Source organism: Eucyclogobius newberryi, unplaced genomic scaffold, assembly GCF_026437365.1.
Source record: "Eucyclogobius newberryi isolate DKJ021-1_F unplaced genomic scaffold, fEucNew1.0.hap1 SCAF_8, whole genome shotgun sequence".
NCBI lineage: Eukaryota > Metazoa > Chordata > Actinopteri > Gobiiformes > Gobiidae > Eucyclogobius > Eucyclogobius newberryi.
Window position 1 is genome coordinate 28,836,857 of NW_027316500.1, and position 16,084 is coordinate 28,852,940.

The 16,084-nt window shown below is 41.0% G+C and overlaps 1 protein-coding gene across 1 annotated transcript in view; it reads left to right on the forward strand.

Moving 5' to 3' along the window:
- The window catches only part of valopa (vertebrate ancient long opsin a), a 55,905-nt gene that overhangs the window by 8,434 nt on the left and 31,387 nt on the right, over positions 1-16,084 (forward strand). The window contains exon 2 of the mRNA XM_072437401.1: positions 6,508-6,718. Coding sequence (XP_072293502.1) covers positions 6,508-6,718 — 211 coding nt within the window. The remainder of the gene's footprint in view (positions 1-6,507; positions 6,719-16,084) is intronic.

Consider the following 16,084-nt stretch of genomic DNA (forward strand, 5'->3'; position numbering starts at 1 on the left):
GCAGGATAGAGTTTAAAAGAACTGCAGGATAGAGTTTAAAAGAACTGCAGGATAGAGTTTAAAAGAACTGCAGAATAGAGTTTAAAAGAACTGCAGGATAGAGTTTAAAAGAACTGCAGAATAGAGTTTAAAAGAACCGCAGAATAGAGTTTAAAAGAACCGCAGGATAGAGTTTAAAAGAACCGCAGAATAGAGTTTAAAAGAACTGCAGGATAGAGTTTAAAAGAACTGCAGGATAGAGTTTAAAAGAACCGCAGAATAGAGTTTAAAAGAACTGCAGAATAGAGTTTAAAAGAACTGCAGGATAGAGTTTAAAAGAACTGCAGGATAGAGTTTAAAAGAACCACAGAATAGAGTTTAAAAGAACCGCAGAATAGAGTTTAAAAGAACTGCAGGATAGAGTTTAAAAGAACCGCAGAATAGAGTTTAAAAGAACTGCAGAATAGAGTTTAAAAGAACTGCAGGATAGAGTTTAAAAGAACCGCAGAATAGAGTTTAAAAGAACCGCAGAATAGAGTTTAAAAGAACTGCAGGATAGAGTTTAAAAGAACCGCAGGATAGAGTTTAAAAGAACTGCAGGATAGAGTTTAAAAGAACTGCAGGATAGAGTTTAAAAGAACCGCAGAATAGAGTTTAAAAGAACTGCAGGATAGAGTTTAAAAGAACTGCAGAATAGAGTTTAAAAGAACCGCAGAATAGAGTTTAAAAGAACTGCAGGATAGAGTTTAAAAGAACTGCAGGATAGAGTTTAAAAGAACCGCAGAATAGAGTTTAAAAGAACTGCAGGATAGAGTTTAAAAGAACTGCAGGATAGAGTTTAAAAGAACTGCAGGATAGAGTTTAAAAGAACTGCAGGATAGAGTTTAAAAGAACTGCAGGATAGAGTTTAAAAGAACTGCAGGATAGAGTTTAGAGCCTTCGGTGTAAAGCTTGACACTCGAGTGAAGTGCGCCACATTTCGGAAAACATACTTTTAATGATAGAAATAAGTGCAATATTCATGCTTTATTATCCCATGCACTGCACCCTCAAGCACGACAGGCACGACAGGCACGACAGGCACGACAGGCACGACAGGCACGACAGGCACAACAGGCACGACAGGCACGACAGACACGACAGGCACGACAGGCACGACAGGCACGACAGGCACGACAGGCACGACAGGCACGACAGGCACGACAGGCAAATCCTCCAGGTCCTCTGACTGACCTCGAGTGTTATTTAGGAGTGTTTAAATACAGTTGGTTGAACAAGGCCTATTAAGTCTGATTTAATATGAGAATTGAATTTGTTTAGGGTATTTTTAAAAACTTTTCCTGCTATTATTAATCTTATTGAAGTTGTTCTTGTAGTTTGGGGGCTCTAATTAGGCGCCCGGTGAAAATGACTTATGGCCATAATGTATATTGTTGGACCTCAGGAGGTGGCCCCGTGCCCCGCCCGGCTTCATTGGGAACAGCAGAGCTTCACTAACACCGCGCTCTGCGTCAGGCTCATTATTTAAACCGAGCAGCTCAGTGGGGTCTACGTTTAAAACTGTGCTCACATTAAAAGTTAGACCCAAAAACAAGTGTCCTTAGAAGTCTTCAATTAAACAAAAAAATACACAAAAATATTATGTTAACGTTTGTTTTTGTGATATACTGCAAGTTCAGCTTCTGCCATCAAAGCCATATGACCCACTCACTTTAAAGGTGCACTGGGTCACTTTTCTTGTTGAGTGTCCGCCACCGGCTTGTCTCCATGGAGATGTATAGCTTTGCCAGGAAGGTTTCCAAGTATGGCATTAAAGTAGTCTACATCCATGGAGACAAGCAAACAAGTTGTGGCTCAGATCTGTGGAGAGGCGAGCCCACCAGTATTTGAATACATACAGGATACCAGTGTATATTTTACACTTATACTTATCAAAACTATATAAATGTTGTCCAAATATTCAATGTGTTCCCTTCGAAAGACCTTTATTGTGAGCGAGCTGATTGTTAGACATTTGTATTACAATAATTATTCATTGTGACTGCAAATATTCCTAAGAATTTGATCGTTTGATTTAGGGATGCACCAATACCACTACTGGTATCGGATATCGACGCCGATCCGATATCTGCTCCTTAATATTATTTTAGCCAATATCTTGTTTGAGCCTGTAATAGGATTTCATAAATATTTACTGGCTCAGAATGTCTCATAACGAAAATAAATCAGTCGCTAGAATCAGCAGATACTTTACCCTCCTGACAGTGACATTTTGTTCTTTGTCTTCATTTCTTTTAAACGTATTTGTTTATTTAATTTGTATTTGATCATTTATGTTTTTATTTTGTCTTTTACTCAAAGCACAGAATAAGGCAGAGAAAGAGAGAGAGCAAAACAAACAACAACAATATATCCAGTTAAATAAGATTACAGCACATTTTGTCCAGTTTATTGGAGCCAAAGTCTGTCAAAAATGTCAATATTCATATCAAGTCCGACATTAGTTGTATAATTGTCAGTTTTAGTGTCGGTCCGGGCCTTGATTGTTGGTCCAGTTTGAGTCGTGTGCCTTTGTTCTGGCCTTCTCCCCTGCAGCCGGACAGAGGTATCCATCAGTGTGTCATGGCAGGAGTTTTGAGGCCCACATACGTGTCTCTGAAGTGGGAGGCCAATACTGAAAACAGTCTGCAGTACTTTGTTTAGTCCAGTATTCATTCAGGACATAATGATGGGCAACCACACTTTCACCAGTATTTCCCGCGAATATTGCACATTTTGACACGGTGCTATAAACAACGCGATACATTTTTCTAACAAGTGCGGAATCATGTTCAGAATGTGTCACTTTTTCACTAAGAGGATGAAAAAACACACCCAGGGAATAAAATATAACCAATCCTGCCAGGCTATTATTTTTTGAGATGGACATTGTTGTTGTTTTCCCATAGAATACAACAGTAATCCATGGTATCCCGGCCGACCCCCCTGGCAGGTTCATGTCACGGAGAGGTACATGTACATACTATTTACTAGCTGGACAAAAACAGGCAAACAAGAAAAAGTATCATGTTTGTACGAATATTCTACAGTAAATAAGAGCGTGACGGACAACAATTAAAATCCAGTTGGTGTGTATTGCACTGGCCCTTACGTCGCACTGATTCCTATTGCACTGATTCTTATTGCACTGATTCTTATTGCACTGATTCTTATTGCACTGATTTTTGTTGCACTTATTTATATTGCACTAGGGAGAAAAACATTTAAACGTTTGTATTTGCTATTGTATTGTAAAGCTCATGAAACTCCCTGTATTCCAAAGAAACTTGAATTTTGGCGCTTTTTTATAAACATCAATATTAAAAAATAATTACAGCATTTTTTCCGGACTATAAGTCGCACCGGAGTATAAGTCGCACCAGCCAAAAAATGCACAATAGAGAAAAAAACATATATAAGTTGCACTGGAGTATGAAATGCGGTTGCAAGTGTGAAAATAACAAACAATATCACAAATAAGTCACTCCGGAGTATAAGTATATAAGTATAAGTCGTACCCCGACCAGAACTATGAAAAAACGTATAAAGTGCCACTTATAGTCAGGAAAATACAGCATGTTATTTTCTGGCAGTCTGAAGCTAGTAATATCTGTACATTATTTTTATATTTTTTCACGTCACATTTTTGTTGTTTAAAAGGGTAAAATGATTAAAATTAACCTACGTATTGCATCAATGATAAGAACATGGGTTAGTGATCAGAAAATAAGACTTATTTTTCTCTTCTAAGTCCCTGTGCTAAAATGGCATTAATCGGAAACACATTACAACTCTTAAGGAAGGCCTGAGGGTCAAAGCTAATGCTAAATATTCCAACGCATCATTAAATCACAAAGCATCTTGCATTAGTCACCACGTCCGTCCACGTTCCCGCTGTGAGTCATACAGTTGTGTATGTTGCTAAAATGAGATACAGGACCCGAGGTTTGAGTAGTTTACAGAATACATACATTTTATGTGAGTCACTGTGTTGATCCCGGTCCGTGCCAAAGCCCCACGTTCCCACTAGTGCTGAATAAATGGATGTGTTTTCCCGCGCCCCGCTCCGTCTAAACCCCTGCTGTCTGCGAGCGCCTGTCTGCTCCATGTCCGTGCCGTCGCTCAGTTTGAAGATCGAGCATGGGCGTAACGAGGAAACAACTAATGAATGACTACCGTATTTTCAGGATTATAAGTGCAGCCAAAAAAAGCATCATAGAGAAGAAAAAACATAGTCTTGGGAAATGTATTTGATAAAATCCAAGACCAAGAACCGATATTTCATCTTGAAATGCAGTTTAAAATAATAAGAGATGAGAGAACGTGGTGAATAGGTGTACGTATGCTAACGCTAACACCTTCAGCTACATGACGTATGCTAACGCTAACACCTTCAGCTACATGACGTATGCTAACGCTAACACCTTCAGCTACATGAGGCACAGACAGAACTGTGGTAAGTGTCTGGTATGTTAACGTAACATATGAACAGTTATTCAGATAACTATAGCATAAAGAACATGCTAACAAGTTTACCAAAGCATCAGTTTTACCCCAAATCACTAAATCCATTGAATTCTTCTTCCTCTGTGTCACTTCTAAACAACTCCACAAACTCCAGAGGAAGAGGAAGTGCAGATTCTTCTTCTGCGTCGCTCAGAGCCTAGAGCGCCCTCTTGTGGTTGTCAGTGTGAAAATAACGAATAATATCACATATAAGTCACTCTGGAGTATAAGTCGCACCCCGGTACTCGACTGCAAAAGAATGAAAGACAAAAACTTTTAAACCCAGATTACACCACAGAATATTTGGCCTGTTTTGTTCCTCCCGACTTCAGGGAGGTGTGACCGGAGTTTGGATCCTCGATAGCGATTTTTGAAGCTGGTGCGCTAGTTTTATTTTTTGACTCTGATTCTCTATGTTTCTCCTTAAGTCTGTGGTCTGTTTTGTTTTTTTAGTTTCAAGTTTATAAATGGTTTAAGACTCAAATATCCCGTTGCATGTTCTGGCATTTAGTTGTATTTCAATCATCTTAATTGTTATCTGGACTTTACAGACTCCAAAAATACACTTTTTATAACAAAGACAATGACATTATTAAATCAAAAAGTAAAAAAGTAAAAGTAAACAATAATACAATTCTTTCTAAATATTCCCCCAAGCCTTTAGTTACATTAAATAATGGTTAATAATGTATTTAAAAATCCCAATGTATCAAAATAATAGTTTGATGACTTCTCAAAAAAAAAAGTATAAAACTTCAAACCTTGGTGTTACAGTGATATATTTGAGTTTGTTGCAATACCAATACTTTTGCAGTTTATTGCCCTTTACAAGAACCAGTGGAACTCCAATGTTTTTGAAGGAAATCCAAAAGCTAATATTCACACGCGTTGAACACGACGATTATTTGATAGAGATTGTGTCCACAAAGCTGCTGTGCCCAAAAGTCCAAAAGTCCATTCCACTAACAACAGTCACCCTTTTGTGATTGAACAGTGCCTCCGTGCCTTTGTGTCTGTTTGCCTGGACACACACAAAAAATCATTTCACCGTAGTCAGTTTGTGCAGGACAATTTAACAGCAAATTATACCATTGATTTTCTTCTTATTTTTCATCTTTTTTTTGCTTCCCTCCACCTCAATTTCACACTTCGCAGTTTAGAACATCACGTGAAGTTTGTCATAGTTAGCTCGTCTCAATTTACAGACACAAATATTGACAAAACGATTAAAGCGAAAAGCACCCGCTCTCTGGTGGCGTAGGAGTTGAGGGCGTGGCACTTGTGTGGTTGTGGGTTTTCTGTCTTTTATAATAAATAACGATTCCGGTTAAAAAAATAAACAGACAATAAAGTATGTGACTATGTCACAAGAAGGTGTAACTTATGCACAAAGACATAACTGTCAATTGTAATGTGTGAGTAATTGGAATATAATTACAAGTCTTGTGTGGAGGGCATCAGAAACGGAACAATATGTAGTTTGTGAGCAATTAAGTCCTCATAACGACCCTATAGTTTAGACCCCTTCACCCTGTTCCCTGCATAGTACAATGTGTAGTCACGTGTATACACTACATAGATAGAACAAACAATTAGAACAATAATTTTTAAAAACGGACACAATATTAATGCTGAATCAGAGGTAAAAAATACATCAAATAAATAATGAATGACATAAATTGTCTCTCGACCTGGTCCATAAACTGATCTAGATTTTTAAAGTTGATAGGCCTTATGAAATCTCACTATTTCTTACGTAAAATAAGCATATGTTGGGCTGTACAATTGCTTTTTTCGAATAGCTGTTTTTTTTTAAACATATTTATTTCCGATAAAATTTCTTTTCTGAATTGACCGGGTCTATTTCTATGGACACCAGGAAGAATAGTAGCGATAATAACCAATGTAGAGGGTTTATTCTGGTAGTTCACAGCGTTGATCTGCGACCGTAGAAAACGTAATAAACTGATGATTGTGTTTCAGGCATCGTGGCTCTGTGGTCCCTGGCCGTGCTGTCTTTTGAGCGCTTCTTCGTGATCTGCCGGCCGCTCGGGAACATCCGCCTCCAGGGCAAACACGCCGTCCTGGGCCTGCTCTTTGTCTGGACGTTCTCCTTCGTCTGGACCTTCCCCCCGGTGCTGGGCTGGAACCGCTACACCGTCAGCAAGATCGGGACCACTTGTGAGCCCGACTGGTGAGGAGACGTTCGGGAGTTTAGGGTCTAGAACCACTTTCCAAACACTAAAACCAGCACGTGGATTTGACAGTAGGGCGGGTGTTGCATGGTGTTGGTTCGATATGGAACATTTTGCAGATGTTTTGTACCGGTTTCTTTTTCGTTTCTGTTTTTGCTTTGGCCGTTTGTCATTCCCTGTCTGTTCTAAATGCATCAGATTTGACTTTTTGGGATAAGATAAGATAGATAAGCTTTATTTGCCCCACAAATTCCAGAAATTCCAGTTTTGCAACACAGATTAGGTACTGAAACAGATAAGGCACAGAAGTATAATAATAAAAAGACAGATAACTGAAATAAGTCGTTATAAAAAAAACTCTTATAAAAATAACAGTTATTATTACTATTATTCTTATTACTATTTATTTATTTATTTTATTTATTTTATTTATTTTATTTATTTTATTTATTTTATTTATTTTATTTATTTTATTTATTTTATTTATTTTATTTATTTTATTTATTTCTTAAACAGAAAATGAGTGAAAATGGAAAAAGAAGAGCAATGAGGCTAAAACAAGTACTCATTTCCATCTGTAGTTTTGGGGTCATAGTTCATAATACTGTGTACAGTGCAGATAATACATTCAACTCTTTCATCATCATTCTACATCTTACAATTAACTCAGTATTCGCACTCATACAGCATAAAATGGACCACATTCATTTAGAGCGGCGTAGAAAATAAACCCTAAAGAATATTGTCCTGAAATATGGAAGTATTTACAGATACCGATATTTGAAAAGTATACAACCGATTTTGATACTATGGTTCTGACTACGTAAAGGGAACATTGACTGAACATAGGTCACTTTTGACACTGAAACAGGCTAGTCCTGCTTATGCTCTTTTCTTGACACTTTAGCTTGAACGAAAGTACCGTATTTTCCGGACTTTGAGTCGCACCAGCCAAAAAATGCAAAATAGAGAAGAAAAAAACATATATAAGTAGCACTGGAGTATGAAATGCGGTTTCAAGTGTGTAAATTACAAATAATATCACATATAAGTCGCTCTGGAGTATAAGTATATGGTCCGGAAAATACAGTAACTATCTGACACACATATACAGAGATGGCGCCGCCCGTCGCTCAGAACTACAGGTGTCGACGGTTGTTTGTTGTTTAATTCCACCGTTTTGGACAGCTATCCGTCTTCATTACGTGCTCTGGCGCCGAGGCGAAAAGTGTGTCTACTTTTCGCTAGTGGGTCCCGCCGAGCTGATGGGTGAGAAAAGTCCCCCGAGAGGACAGGGCACATAAATCTTTGGTCTGAACTCCATTACAGCGACTGCCACGAGCTGCTGATACTGAGGAACCTCTCCAGCTGCGAGGTTAGTGGGCTCTGTGGGCTCGGATGTGTCAGGGGGGATTATCAAAGTGTTAAAGTGGCAGAGGGATGCAGTTGTGTGTAGACGCTGTGTTAAACAACTGGTGTTAGCTGCAGATTATAGACGGTTCATTCAATTAAAGCTGCGCACGCCAGTTTGTTTGTTATGCCAGATTTTGCTCGCCATGATTACCGTATTCTCTGGACTATGAATCGCACCTTTTTTCGTTTTGGCCGGGGTGCGACTTATACTCCAGAGCGACTTATATGTGATATTATTTGTTATTTTCACACTGACAACCACAAGAGGGCGCTCTAGGCTCTAAGCGACGCAGAAGAAGAATCTGCACTTCCTCTTCCTCTGGAGTTTGTGGAGTTGTTTGAGGAGTTGAGGAAGAAGAATTCAATGGATTTAGTGATTTGAGGTAAAACTGATGCTTTGGTAAACTTGTTAGCATGTTCTTTATGCTATAGTTATCTGAATAACTGTTCATATGTTACGTTAACATACCAGACACTTACCACAGTTCTGTCTGTGCCTCATGTAGCTGAAGCTGTTAGCGTTAGCATACGTCATGTAGCTGAAGGTGTTAGCGTTAGCATACGTACACCTATTCACCATGTTCTCTCATCTGTTATTATTTTAAACTGCATTTCAAGATGAGATGTCTGTTCTTGGTCTTGGATTTTATCAAACACATTTCCCCCAAAAATGCGACTTATACCCCAGTGCGACTTATATTTGTTATTTTCTTCTCTATTATGCATTTTTTGGCTGGTGCAATTTATAATCCGGGAAATACGGTAGTGCTTCTTGTGACCGATTACTTTTCCACAGTCTGTTACCACTGTCATGTCGCAGCCCCAAAACCTCTAATTATAAGCTTCTAACAAGTTGGAATTTTACAGTTATCGTCTCGGGTGAACTTTACCATAGCCAAGCGGACTCTGTTGCCTAGTGACGCCCCTTTAACAGTAGAAATAGCGCAGAGAACTCAAACATTTTCGACTTTTTCAGTGATTTTAAGGCCGCAGACATCCGCGTGAAGGACGGCGACACGATCGAACGGGCCGTCTAATGAAAACACAGTGGTACGCGGCCATGTGAGATTTCAAAATCCTCTCAACTTCTGCATTTCTTCAGCAGTTTTTGAATTATTTTCAATCATTGGAAGCGTCCTACAGATTGATGCATGTCCAGGTTTAATGCACGTCAATCAAATCAAACAAATCACTTTATTCGTCCCCCTGCAGGCAATTTAATGGGCAGGAGTAGCTTTAAAAACAACAATAATGAGTCAGTCTAATCTAGTCATTAATAAAGTGCTAAAGATGTCATTATCGTTGCTGGTTGGCTGAAATAATCTATTGTTCCTTCAGTGAAAACCAAAACACACGCCACAAAATTGATCAAAGAGCTGTCAAATCAAATTATTCTGATTTCATTTTTTCTTCTTCAATTTCACTAGTATTTTCTTCTGCTCGTTTTTTTAAATCGCTTTTTTTGTTCTGCCAGTATCAATGAAGGGCACAATGGACGGTCAGCTTCAATCTACTGCTCGTTTCTTTCAAAAGGGAGAAATAAAAGCCGTAATTACTTTCAATTTCACTTTCTCCTTCTGGTCGTGACGGTCTCGCGACACTTTTGACAGGTTTCTTTTATGACTTATTCCGAGTTCCTCTTCAGAGCGCCAGGAAAAAAGTCCAACAAGTTGTTTGAAGAGATAAGAAAGCGTAATATGAGCCTGCTCCCGGTGGTTCTGGAACTCTCCGAAGACGTCGCAGTTTTGTCAGCCAAGTACAATACAGTTGTACTTTCTTTACTAGAATGAGGCGGTTTGAGGGGCGTGTCCATAAAAGGGTGGGTCAAATGCAGAGGGTAAATAGTCCTACGCTAACAATAAAGGCTAACAATAAAGGCTAACGATAAAGGATAACAATAAAGGCTAACGATAAAGGATAACAATAAAGGCTAACGATAAAGGCTTACGATAAAGGCTAACGATAAAGGATAACGATAAAGGCTAACGATAAAGGCTAATGATAAAGGCTTACGATAAAGGCTAACGATAAAGGATAACAATAAAGGCTAACAATAAATGCTAACGATAAAGGCTTACGAATAAGGCTAACGATAAATGATAACGATAAAGGCTAACGATAAAGGCTAATGATAAAGGCTAACGATAAAGGCTATTGATAAAGGATAAGATAAGATAAGATAAGATAAGATAAGATAAGATATTCCTTTATTGTCCCACATGGGGAAATTTCATTGGTGCAACGCAGGTAGATACAGAGATAGATACAGAAGAACAGATCACTTATAGGAAGTCTGAAAAACACTTTCAGTAGAAGATCTCCTATAAATAAATAAAAACTCCCATAGACAAATAAATAAATAAATACATAAATACCATTGCATGTGATCACGACAGTAATTGCACATGAATATGTGTCACGACAGCACATAGATTGCACATGAATTTCAACAGCAATTGCACATATGACAGAGTTGCACATCAGTATTAGGTTAGGTCAGTATTGCGAGTGTTCAGTACTAACAGTTTTTGTTATAAAGTCTGACAGCAGCAGGAAGGAAAGACCTACGGAACCTTTCCTTCACACATCGAGGGTGGATCAGTCTCTCACTGAAGCTGCTCTCCAGAGCAGAGAGAGTGTCCTGCAGGGGGTGACACTCATGGTCCAGCATAGATGTGAATCTAGCCAGGACCCTCCTGTCCCCCACCTCCTGCACCGAGTCCAGAGCACAGCCCAGGACGGAGCTGGACTTCTTGATGACTCTGTCCAGCCTCTTCCTCTCCCTCTCTGTGATGCTGCTGCTCCAGCAGGCCACACCGTACAGGAGCTGATGCCACCACAGAGTCGTAGAAGGTCTTCAGGAGTGGCCCTGTCACTCCAAAAGACCTGAGTCTCCTCAGGAGGTAGAGCCGACTCTGGCTCTAGGAGCCTGGGGCTGATGCCATCAGGTCCTGCTGCCTTCCTCACTTTAATCCTCTTCAGCTCACTCCTCACCTGTGCTGCTGTGACAGTCAGTGGTTGGCAGGGGGACCGTGTGCTGGGGGGATGGGTGAGTCCAGGCGAAGTGGGGAGCTGATGGTCCGGGGCAGATAAGCGAAGAGGAACAGATGCAGGGCATTGTCCAGCTGTGGAAGAGGGAGCATGCAGCTGTGCAGGGGGAGGGGCGGGTGACCGATCAAACCTCAAGAAGTGAGCATTTAAATCATTCACCCACTGTAGATCCCCCTCTGTCTGGGCAGGGGGGATTTTGAAGCCCGAGATGGTTTTCAGGCTCCTCCACACTCCCTGAATGTTCTTTTGCTGCAGCTGCTCCTCCATCCTCCTCTTGTAGCCGGCCTCAGCCTGCCTGATCTTCCTCCTCAGCTCCTTCTGCACAGTCCTCAGCTCCTCCTTGTTCCCTGACCTGAAGGCTCTCTTCTTCTCCTTCAGCAGAGCCTTCAGTTCACGGTTAATCCATGGCTTGTTGTTTGGAAAACACCGCACCGTCCGGGAGGGAACAATGTTCTCAAAACAGAAGTTGATGTAGTCCGTGATGCACTCTGTGATGGTGTTGATGTCCTCCCCATGTGGGTCATAAAGCTCAGTCCAGACAGTGGTGCTGAAGCAGTCCCTCAGAGCCTCCTCGCTCTCAGCAGACCACATCCTCACCTCACGGGACACCACAGGCTGCCTGCGCACGATGGGTTCATACACAGGCCTCAGATGTACAAGGTTGTGGTCCGAGCTGCCCAGGGGAGGGAGGGGGGAAGAGGAATAAGCCTCCTTGGTGTTGGCAAAAAACAAGTCCAATGTTCTATTCTCTCTGGTGGGGCAGGTAACATACTGGGTGTATGTTGGTAGGACAGAAGAGGGAGAAGCGTGGTTAAAGTCACCAGAGATGAGGAAGAGAGCCTGTGGATGCTGTGTTTGCAGCCTACAAGTGCAGGAGAGTAGTGCTTCACAAGCATTTTCAGCATTGGCAGACGGGGTCACATAGACTGCGATTAAAATCACATGTGAGAACTCCCGGGGCAGATAGTATGGCCTCATGCCAATAGCCAATAGTTCAATATCCTTGTTACATAGCTGCTCCCTCACTGTGCAGTGTTCGGGTTTGGACCAGCTCGTGTTCACATACACCGCCAGACCGCCTCCTCTTTTCTTCCCGGATTCTCTAGTTCTGTCGGATAACGATAAAGGCTAACGATAAAGGCTAATGATAAAGGCTAACGATAAAGGCTATTGATAAAGGCTAACGATAAAGGCTAACGATAAAGGCTAACGATAAAGGCTAACAATAAAGGCTAATGATAAAGGCTAACGATAAAGGCTATTGATAAAGGATAACGATAAAGGCTAACGATAAAGGCTAATGATAAAGGCTAACGATAAAGGCTATTGATAAAGGCTAACGATAAAGGCTAACGATAAAGGCTAACGATAAAGGCTAACAATAAAGGCTAATGATAAAGGCTAACGATAAAGGCTATTGATAAAGGATAACGATAAAGGCTAACGATAAAGGCTAATGATAAAGGCTAACGATAAAGGCTATTGATAAAGGCTAACGATAAAGGCTAACGATAAAGGCGAACGATAAAGGCTAACGATAAAGGCTAACAATAAAGGATAACAATAAAGGATAACAATAAAGGAGAACATTAAAGGCTAACGAGAAAGGCTAACGATAAAGGATAACAATAAAGGCTAACAAGAAAGGCTAACAAGAAAGGCTAACAATAAAGGCTAACATTAAAGGCTAACGATAAGCTAACGATAAAGGCTAACAATAAAGGCTAACGATAAAGGATAACAATAAAGGCTAACAATAAAGGCTAACATTAAAGGCTAACGATAAAGGCTAACGATAAAGGCTAACAATAAAGGCTAACAATACAATTTCAACAATCCACTCTGTTTAGTGCGCAGACTGGTTCGCGTCGTTGTAAAGAAGCTCCTCTGTGTTTTATAAAGTCAATGCTCAGACTGTAATTGTCGCTACGCAGCTTAGCAACCGTGAACTTGCTGCCATTGGTTTTCCTTTTCATGCCATGCTGCAGGTGTCGGCATGGCAATTGCTGGCTTTTTGTTCAATGACAACAGACGCTTGGGGGAATTATTATTGTACAAATTATTATTATTTGAAAAAAACACAATTAGTTTTTTGAGCTTTCAGCCATGCTAAAACACTGTCCCCTCATCAAAAACATACTTCTTTCACGCTTGTTTCATTTATCCCGTTTACGAGGTCGCCCGAGCATCACTAAAACAAACTCAACATTTCCCAGATTTGTCACATGAAAGGTAGAAATCTGAAAGGCTATCGTGCTCTTTATAAGTCCATAAATCATCACCAAACTCGTACCTAGCATTTCAGCATTGCCCGTTGGGGGGCACAATTTTCTGGCAAAGACATTCATCATTCTAAGCATTAAACGCTCAATATCACTTAAATACTTTCACATTTAGTGCAGCACTATTTCCACGCACAGGGAAAGTTTCAGACACTTGCATGTTTTAGAAAATGTATTGGGAGTCCATCATTTGACCTGCATGCTAATCACCCATGCTAACATCGATTAGCAATGAACGCATAGCTCTGTCTTTAAATGCTGCTTTATTTTTGCACAACGTAATTTGCCGTATAAATGTCAATCACCAAACAAATTTTTGCGAAGTTCGTGCAGATATCCTTCCGTGTTGACATTTGTTTACAGCGACCAGAGCCAACATGGCTGCCGATGGCGTACGTGTCGCCGCGTGTCTGGCAAAATATGACAGTTTCAAACATGAACAATGCACAAAATAGGACCCGTGACCTTTCATACACTACACCGGGCTCATCTCATGGCTTCTTCGGTGCTATATTTCCCTTCCACGTGAATACGCCTCATGTAAAAACAGTAAAGACACAGGTCGGGTCGCCCTTGGCCCCCGGGGCGACCATCTGGTCAATGTTATTTAGAGGCTTTAATCAAATGCAAAAGGAGAAAAGGGCTCTCTGTACCATTGCACAGAACACACGGCAATGAGGGGGGGGGGGGGGGGGGGGGGGGGGGGGGGGCAATGGACTCGACAATACAATTAAAAGACCACCTTTTGGATACACAGCTCACAGAGATGACCCCGCGCACCTCTGTCAGGAAACATTTGGCTAACAGCGGGGTCTGGGCTGAGAGGGCGCCGGTGCATTTTAAAAGGCTCATTTATGCTTCCTTATCACAGGCTGCGTATGGATATTTATCGCTTTTCGCCCGGTTTGAATGTTAAGGAGGGAGAAGGTGAGGTTCTGTGAGGTTTGTGTCAGTGGGAGGTGGATGTATCCTTGTGTGTTCGGCTGCCGTTCAGTTAAAGGGAGTTACCGTCGGAGCTATGAAACGCCGGCGTGCAGCAGAAATGTCATTTATTTAATCAAGAAACTGACTTGTTGTTGATATCAGGCAAAATCAAGGCACTGCCCCAGGGAAAAGACTCAATCACAGGCAGAACAACACAGGTCTGAGAATCAAACCCAGGACTTTGTTGCCGTGAGACAGAATGTGATGTCACTATCCAATTCAACTGATGGTGTTTTGGTAGACGGCCAAGTTGTTAATATTGATAAGTATTTAAGACATTGTTTTGATTACCGTTGTGTTTGGTATGTAGGAGTGGTTTAATATTCATCTGTATTATTAGTAGTAGAAGTAAGTACGGTACTTTTTGGGCTGCACAGCGCTCCTGAATAAAAGCAGCGCACACGGAATTTACAAAGATAAATGAATTGTACATATGCGGGCCGCACCGGTCAATAAGCCGCATATTTACACACACGGTAATGATGCGTCTTTTGAACCGGGGGACTCGCGGTGCACCCGGGACTGCGCCGCGGGACAAATTAGACTCATTTCTCTGTGAGTATGAGTTAAATTGTAATAAAACACACAGCGTTTTGAAGCTTAAAACATAGAAAACATGATGTGTCCCCTGGACCACAGTCGTCCTCTACAGTGTGTCAAACGCTTCCTGCTGGAGTGCCCCCCGGTGGACGTTTGTATAAATTAGATGCACCGTTGTATGACCGTAGGGTTTAAAGCGTTTTCAACATTTTCATCTTTATTCTTCTCTTTATTCATTTGGTCAAGAAGAACAGTCTCGATGCCCCACCCCGTCCCACCTGTAGATCCAGATGCTCCTCACATGACTGGATGAACTCTCCCTACACCAGACGAGCCTCCTTCTCTCTGCAGCCTGTCGTGGGTTCCTACTTTTTCCCAAATGGTTTTTTGGAGTTTTTCTTTGCCAAGATGGAGGTCAAGGACATGGGATTCTCTGGGAACGTTGTTTAATGAGCTTTTGATTGATTCGTTGTTTAATTTTCTAACCTTCTGTCGGTTGAATCAACTATTATGGAACGCTCACCGAGACAACTGCTGTTGTGATTTTGGGTGTAACGAAATAAATTGAATTGAACCATAATCAAATGGCCTCGTAACTCGTGTTCCTGAGATTGTAGCGAGTAATACATTTGAATAATTTTCACAGTGTTTTTATATTACTACGTGACCGGAAAAAACACTACATGACTGCAATTTGTTTCTTTTTTACCATGTTTTTGCCCCAGTCCTGAAGAGATGTGTTGTCTGCCTATTATCATAAACTAAATTAAGTCCACACCATTTGACACTGGCCATAAATCGTCCCATTTCGTCCTTTCGGTCACTAAAGATCAGGACGTTGCAGTAAAATCATATGTGATTAACAAGTCTCTCCTCTGGCATCATTAAAGCCTCGTTCACATTTTAGGGACAGAGACACTGCTGTTGGGCTCCAAACGATCAGACGAGCGTATGTCTGGTGACTACAGCCCTCCCTGACGTGATCAAGACGACACGCATCAGCTGCACAAGCATTTACAGGACAGGTCCGTGATTCAAAGTCAACGTGCGCTTTTCATTAAACTTTCAATGTGGGAACAGGAAGTTGAACACAGA